A 16,210-nucleotide genomic window follows, 5' to 3' on the forward strand; every position below is an offset into this window, starting at 1 on the left:
TCGATTGACATTCTGTTAGGGTTTCATCTGACTTCGTTTATTTTGTTTTACAGACCAATTGTCTCTTTCTGATTCTTATAAGTCATCTCTTTAATATATCTTACAATCTCGATTTATATTTCAACATTCACATATATACCTAAAAGTTGTATAAATAGGAAACAAAAGATGAAGAATTGTTTTGACTTTCTACATAGGAAATGCGATAGAGGTAGTGCGATTTCTTTATTCGACTTCGCCTTCGAAAGTTTGGCCTTCAACCAATTCTGGAATACTTTCGTCCTTGGCCTCGGCATTTTCAGCACCTTCAGCGCCTTTTTGTTGTTGTTGTTGTTGTAATTGAGCACTCAATTGAGTCAAAGCTTGCAAAGCTTCTGGACCCATTTGTGAGATGATGCCTGGGAACAATTCTTGCAAACCTTTTTCTTGTGGAATACCGTAGAATACAGAAGTGTTGTGTTGTGGAGCAGTTTGAACACCAACCTTGTTGAAATGCAAAACGTTACCATCTTCCTTGAAAAAATTGGCTTCGGCAACACCATCAACAGTGACAGCACGGAATTTAGCTAATTCGCTTTGTAACTTGGTGTCATCCTTGTTAGAAGAGGTCAATGAACCAGTCTTCTTTGGCATCTTTCTTCTGGTACCACCAACCTTGTTCTTGGCGGACAATTTCTGCAATTTGGCTAATTTTTCTTGATCAACTGGCATCCTTCTTTCCTGATTCGTGTTCTAAAGTATTCTAGTATGATATTCAAACCAAGACTCGTACAAATATCCTAAGGGCTGTTTCATTTCGTTACTTTGACACTCTCATATTCATCACCATCACTACTCTCGGAAAGCGCCCTTCCACGCCGTCTCTGACCCACTGCTTCAGTCTTCAAAAATTTTTCACTTCCGCATTACTCGTAGTTTGCGAGGAGCCTAAATACGTGGATGGTGATCACAATCTCAGCATAAGGTCTTTGTTCACGATCACAGGTATTGCAGAGCAGAATTAGACGTCGAAAAGATGATGATTTCTGGGTCAAGGTGGTAATGAATTATGGCTATGAACTGCTGAACTGTATCACTTTAGTCACTTTGCCTTTTTTTCCAAATATGTATTTCTAAAAGGCCTCAAGGAAGTAGGTAATTCTAAGGTCTCTTGGCCCAGTTGGTTAAGGCACCGTGCTAATAACGCGGGGATCAGCGGTTCGATCCCGCTAGAGACCATTTTTTAACTCGTTTTGCATGCTTATGTTTTTGGTACATGACAATTTGATGCTTCCAGTTGTCACTATCAATTAACATGTTATTCTGAGCTAATTACGCTTTAATGATCGACATTGCAGGACAGCAGTCACATGAAAGTCGCTAACTGTTTTCATAATAATATATACTATACTACAAAGAGAAATGCTTGTATTTCACAGGATCACTTCTTTGATTTCTTCTTTTTGCCGAATAGACCAAATTTCTTTTTTTTGTCCTTTTTGTTTCCCCTTGTGGTATCTTTTGAATCGTTTGTATCTTCAGCATCATTGGTAACTATCGATTGAGTATCGCTAATTGTACTCATAGGAGGTGTTGCTTGAGGACCACTAATAGTTATTTCTGGTGGATTTGACTGTGGACCTTGCAATCCCGGAGATTGTGCAAAGTTTAGATAGCTATCCGCCTCCGGAAAATCTGCTTTTAGTGCTTGCGGCTGTACCTGACCAGTCTGCTCTTCCATGAAAGGAGCCTGGTAATTGCTTGACATTGGATTATGCACCACAGAATTGGTTGACATATTGGGGTTCATTCCATTAGCATCAAGTATGGTTGTACTAGAGCTAAACTGCCTCTGAGCTTGGGATTGATCATCATGCGCTGACATATTTGCATCACCATACGCAGACTTAACATTATTAGGCATGTTTACTCTAGAATTGGAGTTATTCCCCAAAGTGTTTACCGCGAATCCACTTGATTGTCTGGTGCGGCCTTGCATATTCAAGTTTCCCGTAGATAAGGAGTTCAGACGAGGTTTTTGGCCACCTTTAGGTGGTCTGCCGTAATTATTCAGACCGAGACTAGAAGCATTTCCAATCAATGGCATGTTGCTATTTCTATTCTTCCTACTTGTAGGTTTGATTGAATGTGATCCATTCTGATGAAAATGCTGAGGCTGATTTTGGTATCCTGAATTGTTTTTCAAAGGCATTGGAGGTCCAAGTGGATCCACAAAGTTGGTCGCTGATGTTGTCTGGCCGGGTATAGCCCCATGAATGGTCTTAGGATTGCTACGTCCATTTAGCGAAGGCTGCTGCAACTGCGGAAAAGAGGGCTTCCTTGAAGACAATGTTGGAGAAGTTGCAGAATAGCCATTTGTCTTGCCTTTATTATACCTTGAAGAAGGCTGTTGTGGTTGCGGTTGTTGCTGCGGTTGTTGCTGTTTTGGATGTTGTGCTAGTTTCCTCTCAAATTCCAGCTCTCTCTCCTGTAGATCTAGTTCTTTTTTGCGAATTTCAAGTTCACGTTCCTTCAGCCAACTGTCTGACTCAGGGCCTCCGCTATAGCTACCGCTAGCGCTACCACTACCATTGAAGCTACTTTGTGATGAACCAAACGTTAGTGGGGCATTTGGCTGCTGCAGATGCTGTTTTTGAGAAGCCTCCCCGTAATTTACCCCAATAACAGCGAAATCAGCAATATCTTTCAAGTTAGGGGTGCCCGTAGAGGCATGACTTGGACTATCCTCTAAAGAGTGTTCTTTTTGATGCGTAACTTTACGCGAGTTTCCATTGGATATATCAGCCCTTTGAAATTCTTGTGATTTTAATTGCTCAACCTGAGTCTCATGTGTCTTCTGAATGACATTAAGCTCCTGTCTTAGTGATACGACCTGACTTTGTAAAACGTTGATTTGTTCTAGGGATGCTTGTTCATTACTCTGTAATTGACTGACTAAACCGTCATTATCTTGCAAAGTTTTTTCTAGGGACGTCAACTGGTTTTGCAAGCGGTTCTTGTCCTCCGATAAATAACTAATCTTTTTCTGAAAATCTTGATCGTCTTTAGTTCTCATGAACCATTTAGATTTTCCATTGTTTAGTTTTTCGTATTGACACATCAAAGAGTATAAAAACTCCAAATAAGGTGTCTTGATGCCGTAATCATCTGCTAATAAGATAGGCTGTAACAACAACATGTCAATATTCAACGGGGCCGTTTTATGAATGAAATGGTAAACTAAAGATGGACAGTCGTTCGGATCCGGATACATCCTTTCCCAGTGACTCAATAAGCTGCTTTCGTTCTCTAAATTGCCGTTTAATTTTGAGCCCATACTTTTCAAAACAGTAATAATTTCGGTTACCAGGCCAGATATTAACGGTTTGGCCAGTATTTGCTTTTGTAATTCTGAGGGACGGGTTTCCTCAAGTAATATCAGCAAGGGATCAAAACAAATTCTAGGAGTTGCAAGAGCCCACTGTTGCGAAACAAATTCTAAGCTGGAATGATTACAGAGGCTAACATTGTCTTCAGGAAAGAGCTTCTTGAATAATCTTTGAAAAGTATCAAGGAGTGAAATAACATTCTTTGAATATTTGAGTGGTTGCTGATTTATGGAAGACGACGAAGTAGTCGACTGAGACTTTGAACTGGCCTGTTGTTGATTCTGTTGAGCTTGCTTCACTTTGGGCAAGCTGCTTTCACCCAGATAAATTGTACCTTTGCCTAACCCCTTCTTATTAGTAGAAAATTCTTTGTATTCATTGTTGCCAACTTGACGAAAATCCATGTCTATCATAATACTGAATATGTTGAGATTTGGCAGATCCATAGACATCTTTACAAATGGTTCTAATTGAACGAATCCACTACTCTCAAGGAAAACCTTGGTGTTGATATTAATCGTTGGATTCAGTTGTGACGCCAAAGTCGATGTCTCTTGCAACGATGATGCACTTAAAATTATTAGATCAAATATTGGACTAGGATGCTCACTTGATCCATTCATTGCCTCAATTAAATGAGGAACTGATGTAAAATGATTCGCCAATTGAAATACGCTCTTACCATACGCAATTGTTTCCACTTCAAATGACGAGGATTTGGAGTCACTAACGTGATACAAGTCCACGCTCTTGGCCAATTGAAACCTTGAAGTGTATAACAACACATTGGGATTGTTTCCGACTATCAATACACGCAAAGAAGACGAAGGAGCCATGGTTTCACCTTTAATGTTTGTTTATTTTCAGTTTTTTTCGACTGTTTATCCTGAATGCAAAAAAATACCCTCAATGAAATTTCAATGTAGTATTACAAATGTAGAATGAAACAATAAAAAACAACAGCGATCGATACTGGGAATGTAGGGACTATTACTCAAGAAGAGGTGTCTTTTCTACTGTTGTCAATGCACTTTCACAGAATCAACTACTTGCTAGAATCAGTCTTCAAACCTTTCTATTGTTCCGCGGAATTCTTAACAATGGTAAACGAAAGACTCAAAGCGCTTTTCCTGCTTGATGTTTTTCACCTCTAACTAGATCAGGAAACCAATCTCAAGTACCTCAATGTCCTCAATTCTTCTCTCCTCGCAATGCCAAGAGTTGTCAGAGCACGTTACTTGCAATGTATACCAAATCAACTCCTTCCGAGAGTTCAAATTCGAAGTTCATTCTTTTGGTTCTGAATGAAAAATAGAATAACAAAAAAACAAAAATAAAAAAATAAAAAAGTAGAAAAAGTAGAAAAAGTAGAAAAAGTAGAAAAAGAGGCAAGTGAAAAAATGACGACGGATATAGCAAATAAGGAGGGGCTATTTTCCGAGTTATAATTCATTATGTAGTAGAGAGCACCATGGGATTTTCCGTAACTTAGTATTTGAGAAGTTGCACATCAACACTCAATTCTTGAATGCATTCTTTGTATTGTTGGTAGATTGAACTGAATCGAAGGATCGCGCACTAAAGGCAATAAACATTAGAAACTACGGTTCTTGTTATGTGTAGGCTTCCTTATGCAGCGTATTTACGTCCGGAACGTTACGAATACTATGCTATGTATGCTAACATTTGCAGTTACACTGGGTTTCATTTGAGAGCATCTTCACACACTTTAGAACTTGCATATTTAGAACGACTTGCAGAGTTTCTCATGTCACTTGAGTGCCAAACAGTACGGGTTTCATGGGTTACGCAATATATGGATACCCTACAAGGGGATCAAGATATTACAATCGCAGAGAGCTGCTACATGGTAATTATCTAATCAGTGATGAGAATAATACAGGGCCTGATAAAAAGGTGAAGAGACAAAAAAAAAAAGATGGTAGCGCTAGAGGTGAGGTGAATCGCGCAAAGACCATTCAAGATCTTCCTCTAGAGGTGATACAGCGGATCTTTGTCCTCTCTTTGAATATGCGCTCCCTGCCTTTTGTCAACAAGTATCTATATTACACATTGAGACCTTCGCCTTCTCTATTGCACCAGCTGACGTGGGAGAAATATTCCCTGGATCCGCTGCCGCAATGCATCATCACAAATAAAATACCAGATGGACAGCGTTTGCTCATAGATGACATCTTCTTGAATGAGACTTTTCTTGAGTTTTTGGCTAGGCATTACGAAGGCCTTTTGAGCAAAGTATATTGTTTTATACCGCAGGCTGTTCATCATAAGTTCCTTGAGGAACGCAACAGTGATATAATAATCCGTTGGCTAGGTGCAGAGCATGTGATGTACTATCCTGGCGTATTCTCTCAAAATATGGAACTGTTTTTTACAAAAAAGGACTTTATCTTTTATCTGAGAAGGTTTTTTACTCTGTCAGATCCATACTTCACTATCAAAGCTTTGATTCAATGGTTCTTAAGGGAGCAATTAGAGTACAACTTTGAAGGGTTTTTTTCAACCGTCGAATTCATCTTGGATCTGCAGGAGCAACCCTCGAGGGAGCTGCTCTCACCAATCCCATTGATATCCTTACTGGAGTGTCTGCATGGCCCGAATAACTTTGATAAATTAGTATCTAAGTTGCTGGAATCCAGAAATCCCCTATCTAAAACCTTCACTAGGGTTTCTTGCGTGAAATTATTTATTGAAAAGTTTCATTCAGACGTAGATTCGAAAAAAGAGCTATCTGATCCCCTCGTATGGAAAACTCTAGGAGCTATCTCAGATGTTCAAATCATTGATCTGATAATTGAAAGCGGTGGAAATCCTCAATATGACATGATAATTTAGGCGAGCTCTAAAAAACTACATAAGATTAGCTTACTGGGGACGTTGGTAATATTCGGCAAACCACGGATGGTGTAATGCTTGTTTGGCACTTAACCGCATATCAGGATTCAATTGCAACAACCCATGCAATAGATCAATTAAATTATCATCTAACGGTTCCTTTGCATGCGGCTGTAGAATGGTTCTAATATCCTTGGGTAGGCGCTGTGGAAAATTTGGATTATACTTTGGCAATGTTGAAATACCAGCCCATGAAGATTCATTGGGCGTACCCATTATTTCGAAAATGAGTTTCAATTGCTCCTCATCATTTGTTCCCGGAAATAATGGTTTGCCCGTAACCATTTCTGCAAGAATACAACCGCACGACCACATATCGATAGACGTGGAGTAGGTTCTGGAGCCCATTAAAACGTCAGGTGCACGATACCACAGCGTCACTACCTCGCTAGAATATGTATTGACTGGAATACCAAATGCGCGTGCTAATCCAAAATCTCCCAATTTGAGCTGTCCCTTGTTGTTTATTAGCAAATTTTGCGGTTTCAAATCACGGTGTAAAATCTTGTTTTCATGACAGAAAGCAGCACCCTCTAGCAATTGCCATTGAAAATACTTCACCAAACTCAATTCTAACCCCTGAGGATTGTTACCAACTATTCTAGAATCCATATATTTCTTTAAGTCATTATCCATATATTCAAAGACCAAGGTCAATTTGTTCTCCGTGTGAATTACATCATAGAGCCTAACAATATTCTCATGCTTAAGTTCTTTCATTAACGAAATCTCTCGAATGGCAGTCGATGGCGTACCTTCTTCGGAATCGAGTTTAACCTCCTTCAATGCAACATATACCCCGGTCGTCTTATTAAGCCCCTTGTATACAGTAGCGTAGGTACCATTGCCTAGCTTTTCCAACTGTTTGAATCTGTATCAAATCCCAAACACTGTTAGTAATTGTCGCGCATATTAAACAAAATAGAAAAAGGAACAGAGTTCCGTGCATTCAATACAAACTGTGAAGAAGATGTCATTGCTTGCCACTCTTCGGTCTCAGAGTATGAATCGCAAGTAAATACGTCCGTGTCTTTTTTATTTGCTCTCTAAAGGGTTTTGAGATCTCGATTGTCGGAGAATTGCTTATCCTTTACTTATCATGAAAAAGTGTTGAACAACGAAGATACAATGCAATGAGAGAGAGAAAGGCATAAAGAAGCGGTAGAAGAGATTGAGACCGACAGTGGGTGACTATTTGGATCTTCTGAATGACTGATGATTGCATACTTCAAAAATGACCCAAGGTCCAATAGAATAGATTGGAGTGGTAACATGTGAAAAGCACGTGGCTTCCTGCGTATGATCAGGAAAGATGAGATCCAAAGTTGAAAAATTGCAAAAATAAAAGCTCATCCATGATATTTTAAATATAAGAAGTTGTCGACAAAAAGGCTCATTTGGTGACGGTTTCAACTGGTGTTTGGCATGGGAAAGGGACACACAAGTGCCAATGGGGGTTCAAGAACTGAAGGATATCAATATGATATTAACGAAAAGAGTATCTTAGGAGATGAGTGGTGCAGTATGTATTCGACAACAGCACCTATAAAGTTTGAAAAAAGTCATTTTGAAACGGCAATGATGCATCTTATAAGAGAGCCTAATATAAACTCCACGGCTATTCTTAGAGCCGATATTCTACGGGAGGCGGTGTTTGAAATCGAGCCAAATGGCAAGCCAAAGGTTAAAGAAGAGAAAACACAAGATCTGGAAGTAACAGATCCAGAAGCCAAAAAAATTGGAATTGATGATCTAGATGTGCGGGTAGCTCCAACTAATCCTTTATTAAATCTGCATGTTGTCATTCAAATAGTCAGAAGGATAATCCCAAGGAACTTATATAAAGATGCGATTATGAATCAAACGTGTCTTATTATGAACAGCTCTTCTAGTAAACCATCTACTTCCCTTGTAGTTTACACCCCTCATATAAAAGCAGAAGATGAATGTCCGTTTTACATCCCACATGTGAAAGCAGTAGGGATTCTATTTCACAATAATGTTCTCTCCGTTCACTATATACCGTTTGACAATGTGGAGCTCCTTCGCGATGAATCTCAAAGAGCTGTTAGGACAGCATGGAGATTGTTGCAAACTGCATATAAGCATTCTATGGGGATAATGGAAGGGTACGAAAAGAGAGTGAATCATGATCAAGTTGTTGATAAAGTTGACTTTCAAGATTGCTATATTGCATTCAAAAAAAGATATTCAAAATTTTTGGTTGATAACTGGGCAGAATCAACAGATCCAAAAAAGCACGTTTTTGAGGATATCGCTATTGCGGCTTTCCTCTTCGAGCTTTGGAAGAAGATATACGGTAAAGACTTTAAGGAAAAAATACAATTCAAAGATTTAGGGTGCGGGAATGGCGCTCTCTGTTATATTTTGATAAGCGAAGGTATAAGAGGTAAAGGTATAGATGCCAGGCGTCGCAAATCTTGGTCCATATATCCACCCGATGTTCAAGCAGCTCTTAAAGAACAGGTTATAGTTCCGTCACTTCTGCTGCGTCCACATCCCGAAGTAAGGAAACGAATACCGCATCTGGAACACAATGGTGGTCTTTTCCCAGTAAAAGTAGCACATGAATTGATTGCCCCAGCTACCATTGTTTATTCAAGTGAAGATTTGCTGCAGTCACCACAAGTCAATGTGACGGAATTCAGTCCAGATACTTTCATTATTGGTAATCATTCTGATGAGTTGACATGTTGGATTCCTTTGCTTGGCTACCCATTCATCGTTATCCCTTGCTGTTCACACAATTTCTCTGGTGAAAGAGTGCGGTTCAATGTCAGGAAATCTACATTGCAGTCATCTTCAAAGTCGTTAGGCAATAGCACATACGCTGGTTTAGTCGACCATGTGGAATATATTGCTAACCGAGTTGGGTGGAAGGTTGAAAAGGAAATGTTAAGGATTCCAAGCACAAGAAATGCTGCCATAATAGGATATGAAAATCCCTTTCTGGATCAATTTCCTACCCAAGAAGTTTATGATGTTATTATTGAAGATGGCGGACCCGATAATTGGATTCAGAACACAATGGCATTAATGAAAAGGAACCCTAGGAGTCATTAAACTACGTACCTATAAATAAAATCGAAATATTACGTTTATAGATCTTGTCCACGTGACTACCCTGAAATTATGTATTTCCAAGTATCATAATATTAAAATGCAACATAAGATGAAGTGTCGTAATTAAAAAAAATGCACCGAAAAGAATAGTATAATTGGTATCTCTCGAACCCCTAGTATCCTGCCTTATAGACAGGCTATGCTGAGGCGCTTCAAAAATGTCGGGCAAACGCTCCAATATTCAATAAATTGGCCCCAAAACAGGCGATGGCATTCTATCGCATCGGAGAATTATCCAATAAATATTAGCAAGGCATTTAAGAGCAAAAACTGGTCAATACGCCGTCCATCATTAAAACATTTGCCCTCTAAGGAACTTAAATCACCAGCGCAATTCAGATTTATCTTTGATGGGGAAAAAAATGTTAAAAACGTTTACACGGATGACCCACATTTCCGAAGTCTTATAGATACGTCAATACAACACATTTACAATGAAAAAGTTGTTAGTGAGACTAATTCAAAAGCAGATATGAAGCATTACACATGGTTGAAGCTTCGAGACTACATTTATGGACAACTAAAAGATCCTAACTTAAAACGAAAGATTGAAAGTTACCGGTCATCAATTTCTACGTTAATCCAAAATAACAACCCCAGTCAACTAGTTCCACGACTGATAAAAACAGACAAGATTGACGCAAGTGTTTGGAAGTCTCTCCTGAAGCTTGATCGAGAGCCCACGGGTTTAGAGAAATATACATACATTCTGGGTCAATCTTTTGATTATATTTATGGGCAGGAGATAGTACCTATGATGACAGATACTGGAGAGGGAGAGATTTTCCAGGAGGTTGATTTTTCTAATCCGGCTGAATGGTTTCCTGAAGCAAGAAAAATGAGACGCCACTTAATAATGCATATTGGACCAACGAACTCAGGTAAAACATTTAGGGCTCTCCAAAAACTAAAGCAAGCAGACAGAGGATACTACGCTGGACCACTGAGACTTTTGGCAAGAGAAATTTACGACAGGTTTAAAGATGAGGGTGTGAGATGTAATTTACTCACGGGCGAAGAAATAATAAAGGACTTGGATTCTGCAGGAAACCCTGCAGGCATCACTTCGGGCACTGTTGAGATGGTTCCATTAACACAAAAATTTGACATTGTTGTCCTCGATGAGATCCAAATGATGTCAGATCCAGATCGAGGCTGGGCTTGGACCAATGCACTGTTGGGTGTTAGATCGAGGGAAGTGCACCTTTGTGGGGAGAAAAGTACCTTGCCAATCATTAAAAAAATTGCCAGGATAACTGGCGATAAATTAACTGTCAACGAGTATGAGAGACTTGGGGATTTGAAAGTTGAAGCATCGCCCTTAAGGAAAGGATTAAAAGGTCTTTCAAAGGGCGACTGTATAGTCGCTTTCTCTAAGAAGAAGATTTTAGATTTAAAGCTGAAAATAGAAAAAGACACCAACCTAAAGGTTGCAGTAATTTACGGGTCACTACCTCCAGAGACAAGGGTTCAACAAGCGAGTCTTTTCAACAGTGGTGAGTGCGATGTAATTGTCGCGTCTGATGCCATTGGTATGGGGTTAAACTTGTCGATTGATAGAGTCATCTTTACAACCAATGTCAAGTTCAACGGTAAAGAATTAATTGATTTGACTTCTTCCAATATCAAACAAATTGGGGGAAGGGCAGGCAGATTCAAGGCAAACTCAACTGGTGGAGAAATTCCAAAAGGATCTATCACTACATTCGACCCCCAAGTACTTTCGGCTGTTAAAAAGGGTATAAACGCTCCCATAAAATATTTAGAACATGCGACAATATGGCCCCCTGATGAAATATGCGCCAGTATAATGACAAAACTGCCCCCTAAGACCTCGCCAACTGTTCTTCTTAATACAATTGCTGGATGTTTGGAGCAAAATTCGAACAAGCTGTTCAAGTTATCTGACTTGAAAAACAGGTTGACGGTCCTAAAAATATTCGAAGACATGGATAACATTCAGTTTTTTGATAAGCTGAAGTTGAGTAATGCACCAGTTAAGGATCTAGCCCTTGTGAAGCGTGCATTCTCTCAATTCTGTACAACAATTGCCAAAAGGCAAACGAGGGGTTTACTTTCATATCCACTGCCGTTTGAGGTACTTGACTTCAGGTGCATTACTGATGAAAAATTTAACCTTGAGCTTTATGAATCTCTTTACAACATAATTATGTTATTTTTTTGGTTGAGTAATCGCTATCCCAATTATTTTATAGATCTGGAATCAGCAAAAGACCTCAAGTACTTCTGTGAGATGATTATTTTCGAGAAATTGGACCGATTGAAAAGGAACCCATACGCCAGAAAGATACCACTATCCGTTGGCACTTTCTACCAAAAGAGAGACTCGTTGATAGGTCGAACGAACTAACGATCATTCAGTATTCTACAAGGTTTCGGAGACCTCTGTAAATAGACGCAAATTAACTTTAATTAGCTTATAATAACCTGCATATATCGGTATATCCCCGTAAAAGACGATAAGTTGTCGTTTAGGGTAAGTAAGGTGGATCGAACGATGCGTAATATCAGCTCCTGTTTGGCAAAGTTTTTAGACTACGTACTCAATAACTCAAGTTCCGCTCATAAATGTGTTAATTGCTATATTGCTGAATACAGTTTAGTGGAGTAATTGCAATTCGCGTGGTTCCTAAGTAATTACAAAAAATTGAATTATCGAAGCTATGTCTGACAACGTATATATCGTTTCTGCCGCCAGGACACCTGTTGGTTCTTTTCAAGGTTCTTTAGCAGCCAAGAGTGCTATCGAGCTTGGTGCTGCCGCTGTTCAAGGTGCAATTTCTAAAATTCCTGAATTGAATCCAGCCCGCGATTTCGACGAGATTATTTTTGGTAATGTGCTATCAGCCAATCTTGGTCAGGCCCCAGCGAGACAGGTTGCACTTGCTGCTGGGTTGGACAATCATATTGTTGCTACAACAGTCAACAAAGTTTGTGCATCTGCAATGAAGGCTATCATTCTAGGTGCACAAACCATCAAATGCGGTAATGCAGATGTTGTTGTCGCAGGTGGTTGTGAATCCATGACCAATGCTCCTTACTATATGCCAGCAGCACGTTCTGGTGCAAGATTCGGTGAAACCAAATTGGTTGACGGTATCCAAAGAGATGGTCTTAATGATGCATATGATAACCAGGCTATGGGGGTTCATGCAGAAAAATGTGCTCGTGATTGGCAATGCACCCGTGAGGAGCAGGATAACTTTGCCATTGCGTCCTATCAAAAAGCTCAAAAAGCACAGAACGATGGTAAATTTGATAAGGAAATTGTCTCTGTTACTATAAAGGGTTTCAGAGGTAAGGCTGATACGGTTGTTTCCAAAGATGAAGAACCTTCAAAGTTAAACGTCGAAAAACTCAGATCAGCAAGAACAGTTTTCCAAAGGGAGAATGGTACAGTTACTGCACCAAATGCTTCACCAATTAATGACGGTAGTGCTGCAGTCGTCTTGGTTTCAGAAAAAAAATTGAAAGAATTAAAGCTAAAGCCCATCGCTATTATCAAAGGTTGGGGTGAGGCTGCCCATGATCCAGCAGATTTTACCTGGGCTCCTTCACTAGCAGTTCCGAAGGCATTGAAGCATGCCAACGTTGATATCAATTCAGTTGATTTCTTTGAATTCAACGAAGCATTTTCTGTTGTTGGTCTTGCTAATACAAAGATCTTGAAATTGGATCCAAAAAAAGTCAATGTTTATGGTGGTGCTGTAGCTATTGGTCATCCATTAGGTTGCTCTGGTGCTAGAATCATTGTTACTTTGCTGTCAATTTTAGAGCAAGAGAATGGTAAATTAGGTGTTGCTGCTATCTGTAACGGTGGTGGCGGTGCTTCTTCCATTGTCATTGAAAAAATCTAGCTTACTTGCAATTATTAATTTGTAGCTTATCTGTAGCTTCGTGGCTAGCAAATATATGCACGTACGTATACATATTCGTATACATATACATCTATATTATTCTAAATGCATTTAACGAACTGATAGGCAATTTCAGAAAAAGCGGTTTTACTCATTAGGCTGAGCCTGAAAAATCAAAAAGTGAAGATAAATATAAAAAGGAAGATCGAATAAGTGTTATTAGTCTGAAAGCCATATAATATAGTAAACACACGGCCTTGGAGGTCCTTCTTGAAATTAAAACATATTTTTTGAATGACAAGTGGTTGGAATAAATACAATTAGCCGAGGGTGGTCATTATATATCCATATTGACTTTTGCGTACCCCGCAAATGTTAGCAAACGATTTTTCCTTGCTTCAATCAGACGTACAAAATATATAGCTTCAACTAAATACTTTTTGGGTAGGTAACACACTTGTGGGTGAAGTTTTGTCTGAAAAGTCTCGAAGTCTGAGTTGTTTATGTTTGTCTTGCTCAAAGAACGCGGGGCAAACCTAGATCTTCAACGTGCCCCTCTATATGAGAGTTAACCTCAAATAGCTTCAGAGCAGCTAGAATTAATCGAGTATTGATCGGCGATGACGGCGAGCGCTGCTAAGGTTATTGTTTTGGCAGGAACTGCCGGCACTGGTAAATCATCCGTGGGAGAATCACTATTAAAGCATCATATTCAGAATTACCCCCATATGGAATTTTTAGAGGGTGATTTACTACATTCACCCAGTAATATAGAAAAGATGTCTCATGGAACACCACTGAATGATGCCGATAGATGGGATTGGTTAAAGAAAGTTTCGAAGGCAGCAAGCGAATCATCAAGCAAGAATGGAGGTTTGAGTATAGTGACTTGCTCCAGCTTAAAAAAAAAATACAGAGAGTTGATGAGAGAAACATGTCCAAATTCAGAGTTCTACTTTGTCTTCCTATATGGGAAAAAGGAAGAGATCTTAAATCGATTAAAGAAGAGAGAAGGCCATTTTATGAAAGCCAATATGATGGAATCGCAATTCGATGATCTTGAATTACCTCAAGATGACGAGAAAAACTGTTGTATTGTAGCAATTGATAATAAGAGCTACCAAGAGATTGATAACGAAGTCAAGGCAAAAATTAGTGTTCTTCTGTCACGAGCATAAATAGCTCTCTCACTGAGTGATCATTAATAGTTGTATATTACTGTTATTATTATTTCCTATCCTAGAACCATCATTAAACTATTTACATAAAAAATATATGTTATTTTTCCCATCTATTTTTTCCTTGAACTCATTAAGTATCCTTTTTATAGCTTGGTAGCCATTGTGAAGAGGATGCACTTTTCAAATCGATATTTGAATAATTTGTTATGGTGGACAAATTCGTTTGCAAAACATGATTCAAATTGTTAAGCTTGGATTGATCGTCGCTTTCTGCTGTACACTCTTGTTGCACCTTTTTCATTACTAAATCATCTACATCCGAAGAATACGGAGTTGTTGAAAGACCGGTTGGCGTCGTTTGGCCACCAGTGTAATTTGAACCGGAAAAGTAGTCGTTTTCATTGCAACTTTCTGTATCCTCTTCGCGGTATGAGTGTAAAATCTCCTTTAGAGATAAACCTTTGTCACCAACAATGAAATTGTTATAAACTTCCTGTGATAATGGTGCCACAGTATCGAGCGGACCACTACAATTGGTAAAACTGGTCATGGAGGCCACCTCAGCCATCAACGAGCGAATATCAATTCTATTATATGGATTAAGTTGAAGAACACGTGACAATAAGACGTATAATTCTTGCGAAACCGGTAGAATCTTCTTTAAAACGTTCGAATCCTTTGTAAAATAACTAAATGTATTATCCTCAACTTGATGAGCCTTCAGCCATGGATTTCTAATGCAGGTTAAATTTATTAAAATGATACCGAGGGACCAAATATCACCCGTCGAAGTGGGGAAGCTCGTTACTGTGGTATCCTTCGTTGTGTCGTTGTAATAAAGAATTCTCTCTGGTGCCATGTAATAAGAGGAACCAATACAAACGTTTGGTGCCAAATACTGGCATGTAGTAGAAAGACCGAAATCGCAAAGATGGACGTTATCATTCAAATCCAGCAAAACGTTCTCCGGTTTAATATCGCAATGATAAATGCCCATGTGGTGACAATGGTCCAAAGCTGAACACAACTGAAGGAACACCTTCTTTATCAGCAGTCCATTTGACTCGAAGTATCTCTGATCAACGATAGAGGTGAACAAGTCACGTGGGTAGTAATCCATCACAATGAAAGTTGCCAACGGCGACTCCAAAACTTGATGAATAGTAACAATATTCTCATGTGAATGCACTTTCAAGTGCAGCGCGATCTCCTTGTAGTGAGGTGCCCTGGCGAGCTGCGCATTGTCTAAATTTTGAATAGAGTCTAGGTCTATCGTGGGCAAAAACAGTTTATTCTGGAACGACTTAAAATAGTGATACAGCTGTGTCTGCAAAACGGTGCTCTTTTTGATGTTGTCGTCCGTCTTGGTCTTGCCGAAGTCGTTCAGAGAAGACGATTTGACCACGGCCTTGATAGCGTACTCATTCTCAGTGATCATATCGATGGCGTGGAACACCAGGCCATATGCCCCTGAGCCCACCTGTGAGGTGATTTGAAAATTATTAATCTGACAGTTTGTTAACATGCTTGCGCTTGCTGAAGGAAGCCAAAACGCTGTTGCGGTTGCAGTAGCTCGTGCACTTATATTCCCGCAATTGTAAGAACAAATGTGTCTGAGAGAACAAATGTGTCTGAGAGAACAAATGTGTCTGAGAGAACAAATGTGTCTGAGAGAACAAACGTGTCTGACAGAACTCCACTACCTGGGCCTTAAAATCGACCG

General features: G+C 39.4%; 9 protein-coding genes and 1 non-coding gene across 10 annotated transcripts; 6 read left to right on the forward strand and 4 right to left on the reverse strand.

The window, feature by feature from the left end:
* Positions 1 to 225: 225 nt before the first annotated feature.
* EGD1 (Egd1p) lies at positions 226 to 711 on the reverse strand (the record flags this gene model as incomplete). The annotated part of the gene is made up of 1 exon (XM_037287634.1): positions 226 to 711. One exon carries the CDS (start codon positions 709 to 711, stop codon positions 226 to 228), a length of 486 nt encoding a protein of 161 aa, XP_037143529.1.
* Positions 712 to 1,144: 433 nt separating this feature from the next.
* On the forward strand, positions 1,145 to 1,218 carry HG535_0Ctrna2I. Its single transcript has one exon. It is a non-coding gene; the product is annotated as a tRNA-Ile (tRNA).
* A 202-nt stretch (positions 1,219 to 1,420) lies between these two features.
* Positions 1,421 to 4,204, reverse strand: SVL3 (Svl3p; the record flags this gene model as incomplete). Its single annotated transcript, XM_037287635.1, has 1 exon — positions 1,421 to 4,204. The coding sequence occupies one exon, from the start codon at positions 4,202 to 4,204 to the stop codon at positions 1,421 to 1,423; it is 2,784 nt and encodes a 927-aa protein (XP_037143530.1).
* A 964-nt stretch (positions 4,205 to 5,168) lies between these two features.
* HG535_0C01520 (uncharacterized protein) lies at positions 5,169 to 6,224 on the forward strand (the record flags this gene model as incomplete). Its single annotated transcript, XM_037287636.1, has 1 exon — positions 5,169 to 6,224. The coding sequence occupies one exon, from the start codon at positions 5,169 to 5,171 to the stop codon at positions 6,222 to 6,224; it is 1,056 nt and encodes a 351-aa protein (XP_037143531.1).
* A 30-nt stretch (positions 6,225 to 6,254) lies between these two features.
* On the reverse strand, positions 6,255 to 7,004 carry PHO85 (cyclin-dependent serine/threonine-protein kinase PHO85; the record flags this gene model as incomplete). The annotated part of the gene is made up of 1 exon (XM_037287637.1): positions 6,255 to 7,004. One exon carries the CDS (start codon positions 7,002 to 7,004, stop codon positions 6,255 to 6,257), a length of 750 nt encoding a protein of 249 aa, XP_037143532.1.
* Positions 7,005 to 7,709: 705 nt separating this feature from the next.
* On the forward strand, positions 7,710 to 9,368 carry TRM44 (tRNA (uracil) methyltransferase; the record flags this gene model as incomplete). The annotated part of the gene is made up of 1 exon (XM_037287638.1): positions 7,710 to 9,368. The coding sequence occupies one exon, from the start codon at positions 7,710 to 7,712 to the stop codon at positions 9,366 to 9,368; it is 1,659 nt and encodes a 552-aa protein (XP_037143533.1).
* A 199-nt stretch (positions 9,369 to 9,567) lies between these two features.
* Positions 9,568 to 11,799, forward strand: SUV3 (ATP-dependent RNA helicase SUV3; the record flags this gene model as incomplete). The annotated part of the gene is made up of 1 exon (XM_037287639.1): positions 9,568 to 11,799. One exon carries the CDS (start codon positions 9,568 to 9,570, stop codon positions 11,797 to 11,799), a length of 2,232 nt encoding a protein of 743 aa, XP_037143534.1.
* A 313-nt stretch (positions 11,800 to 12,112) lies between these two features.
* ERG10 (acetyl-CoA C-acetyltransferase) lies at positions 12,113 to 13,306 on the forward strand (the record flags this gene model as incomplete). Its single annotated transcript, XM_037287640.1, has 1 exon — positions 12,113 to 13,306. One exon carries the CDS (start codon positions 12,113 to 12,115, stop codon positions 13,304 to 13,306), a length of 1,194 nt encoding a protein of 397 aa, XP_037143535.1.
* A 620-nt stretch (positions 13,307 to 13,926) lies between these two features.
* Positions 13,927 to 14,484, forward strand: HG535_0C01570 (gluconokinase; the record flags this gene model as incomplete). Its single annotated transcript, XM_037287641.1, has 1 exon — positions 13,927 to 14,484. One exon carries the CDS (start codon positions 13,927 to 13,929, stop codon positions 14,482 to 14,484), a length of 558 nt encoding a protein of 185 aa, XP_037143536.1.
* Positions 14,485 to 14,617: 133 nt separating this feature from the next.
* Positions 14,618 to 16,012, reverse strand: SKS1 (putative serine/threonine protein kinase SKS1; the record flags this gene model as incomplete). The annotated part of the gene is made up of 1 exon (XM_037287642.1): positions 14,618 to 16,012. One exon carries the CDS (start codon positions 16,010 to 16,012, stop codon positions 14,618 to 14,620), a length of 1,395 nt encoding a protein of 464 aa, XP_037143537.1.
* Between the last annotated feature and the right edge of the window lie 198 nt (positions 16,013 to 16,210).

The sequence above is a fragment of the Zygotorulaspora mrakii genome, chromosome 3 (genome assembly GCF_013402915.1).
Source record: "Zygotorulaspora mrakii chromosome 3, complete sequence".
Classification (NCBI taxonomy): Eukaryota; Fungi; Ascomycota; class Saccharomycetes; order Saccharomycetales; family Saccharomycetaceae; genus Zygotorulaspora; species Zygotorulaspora mrakii.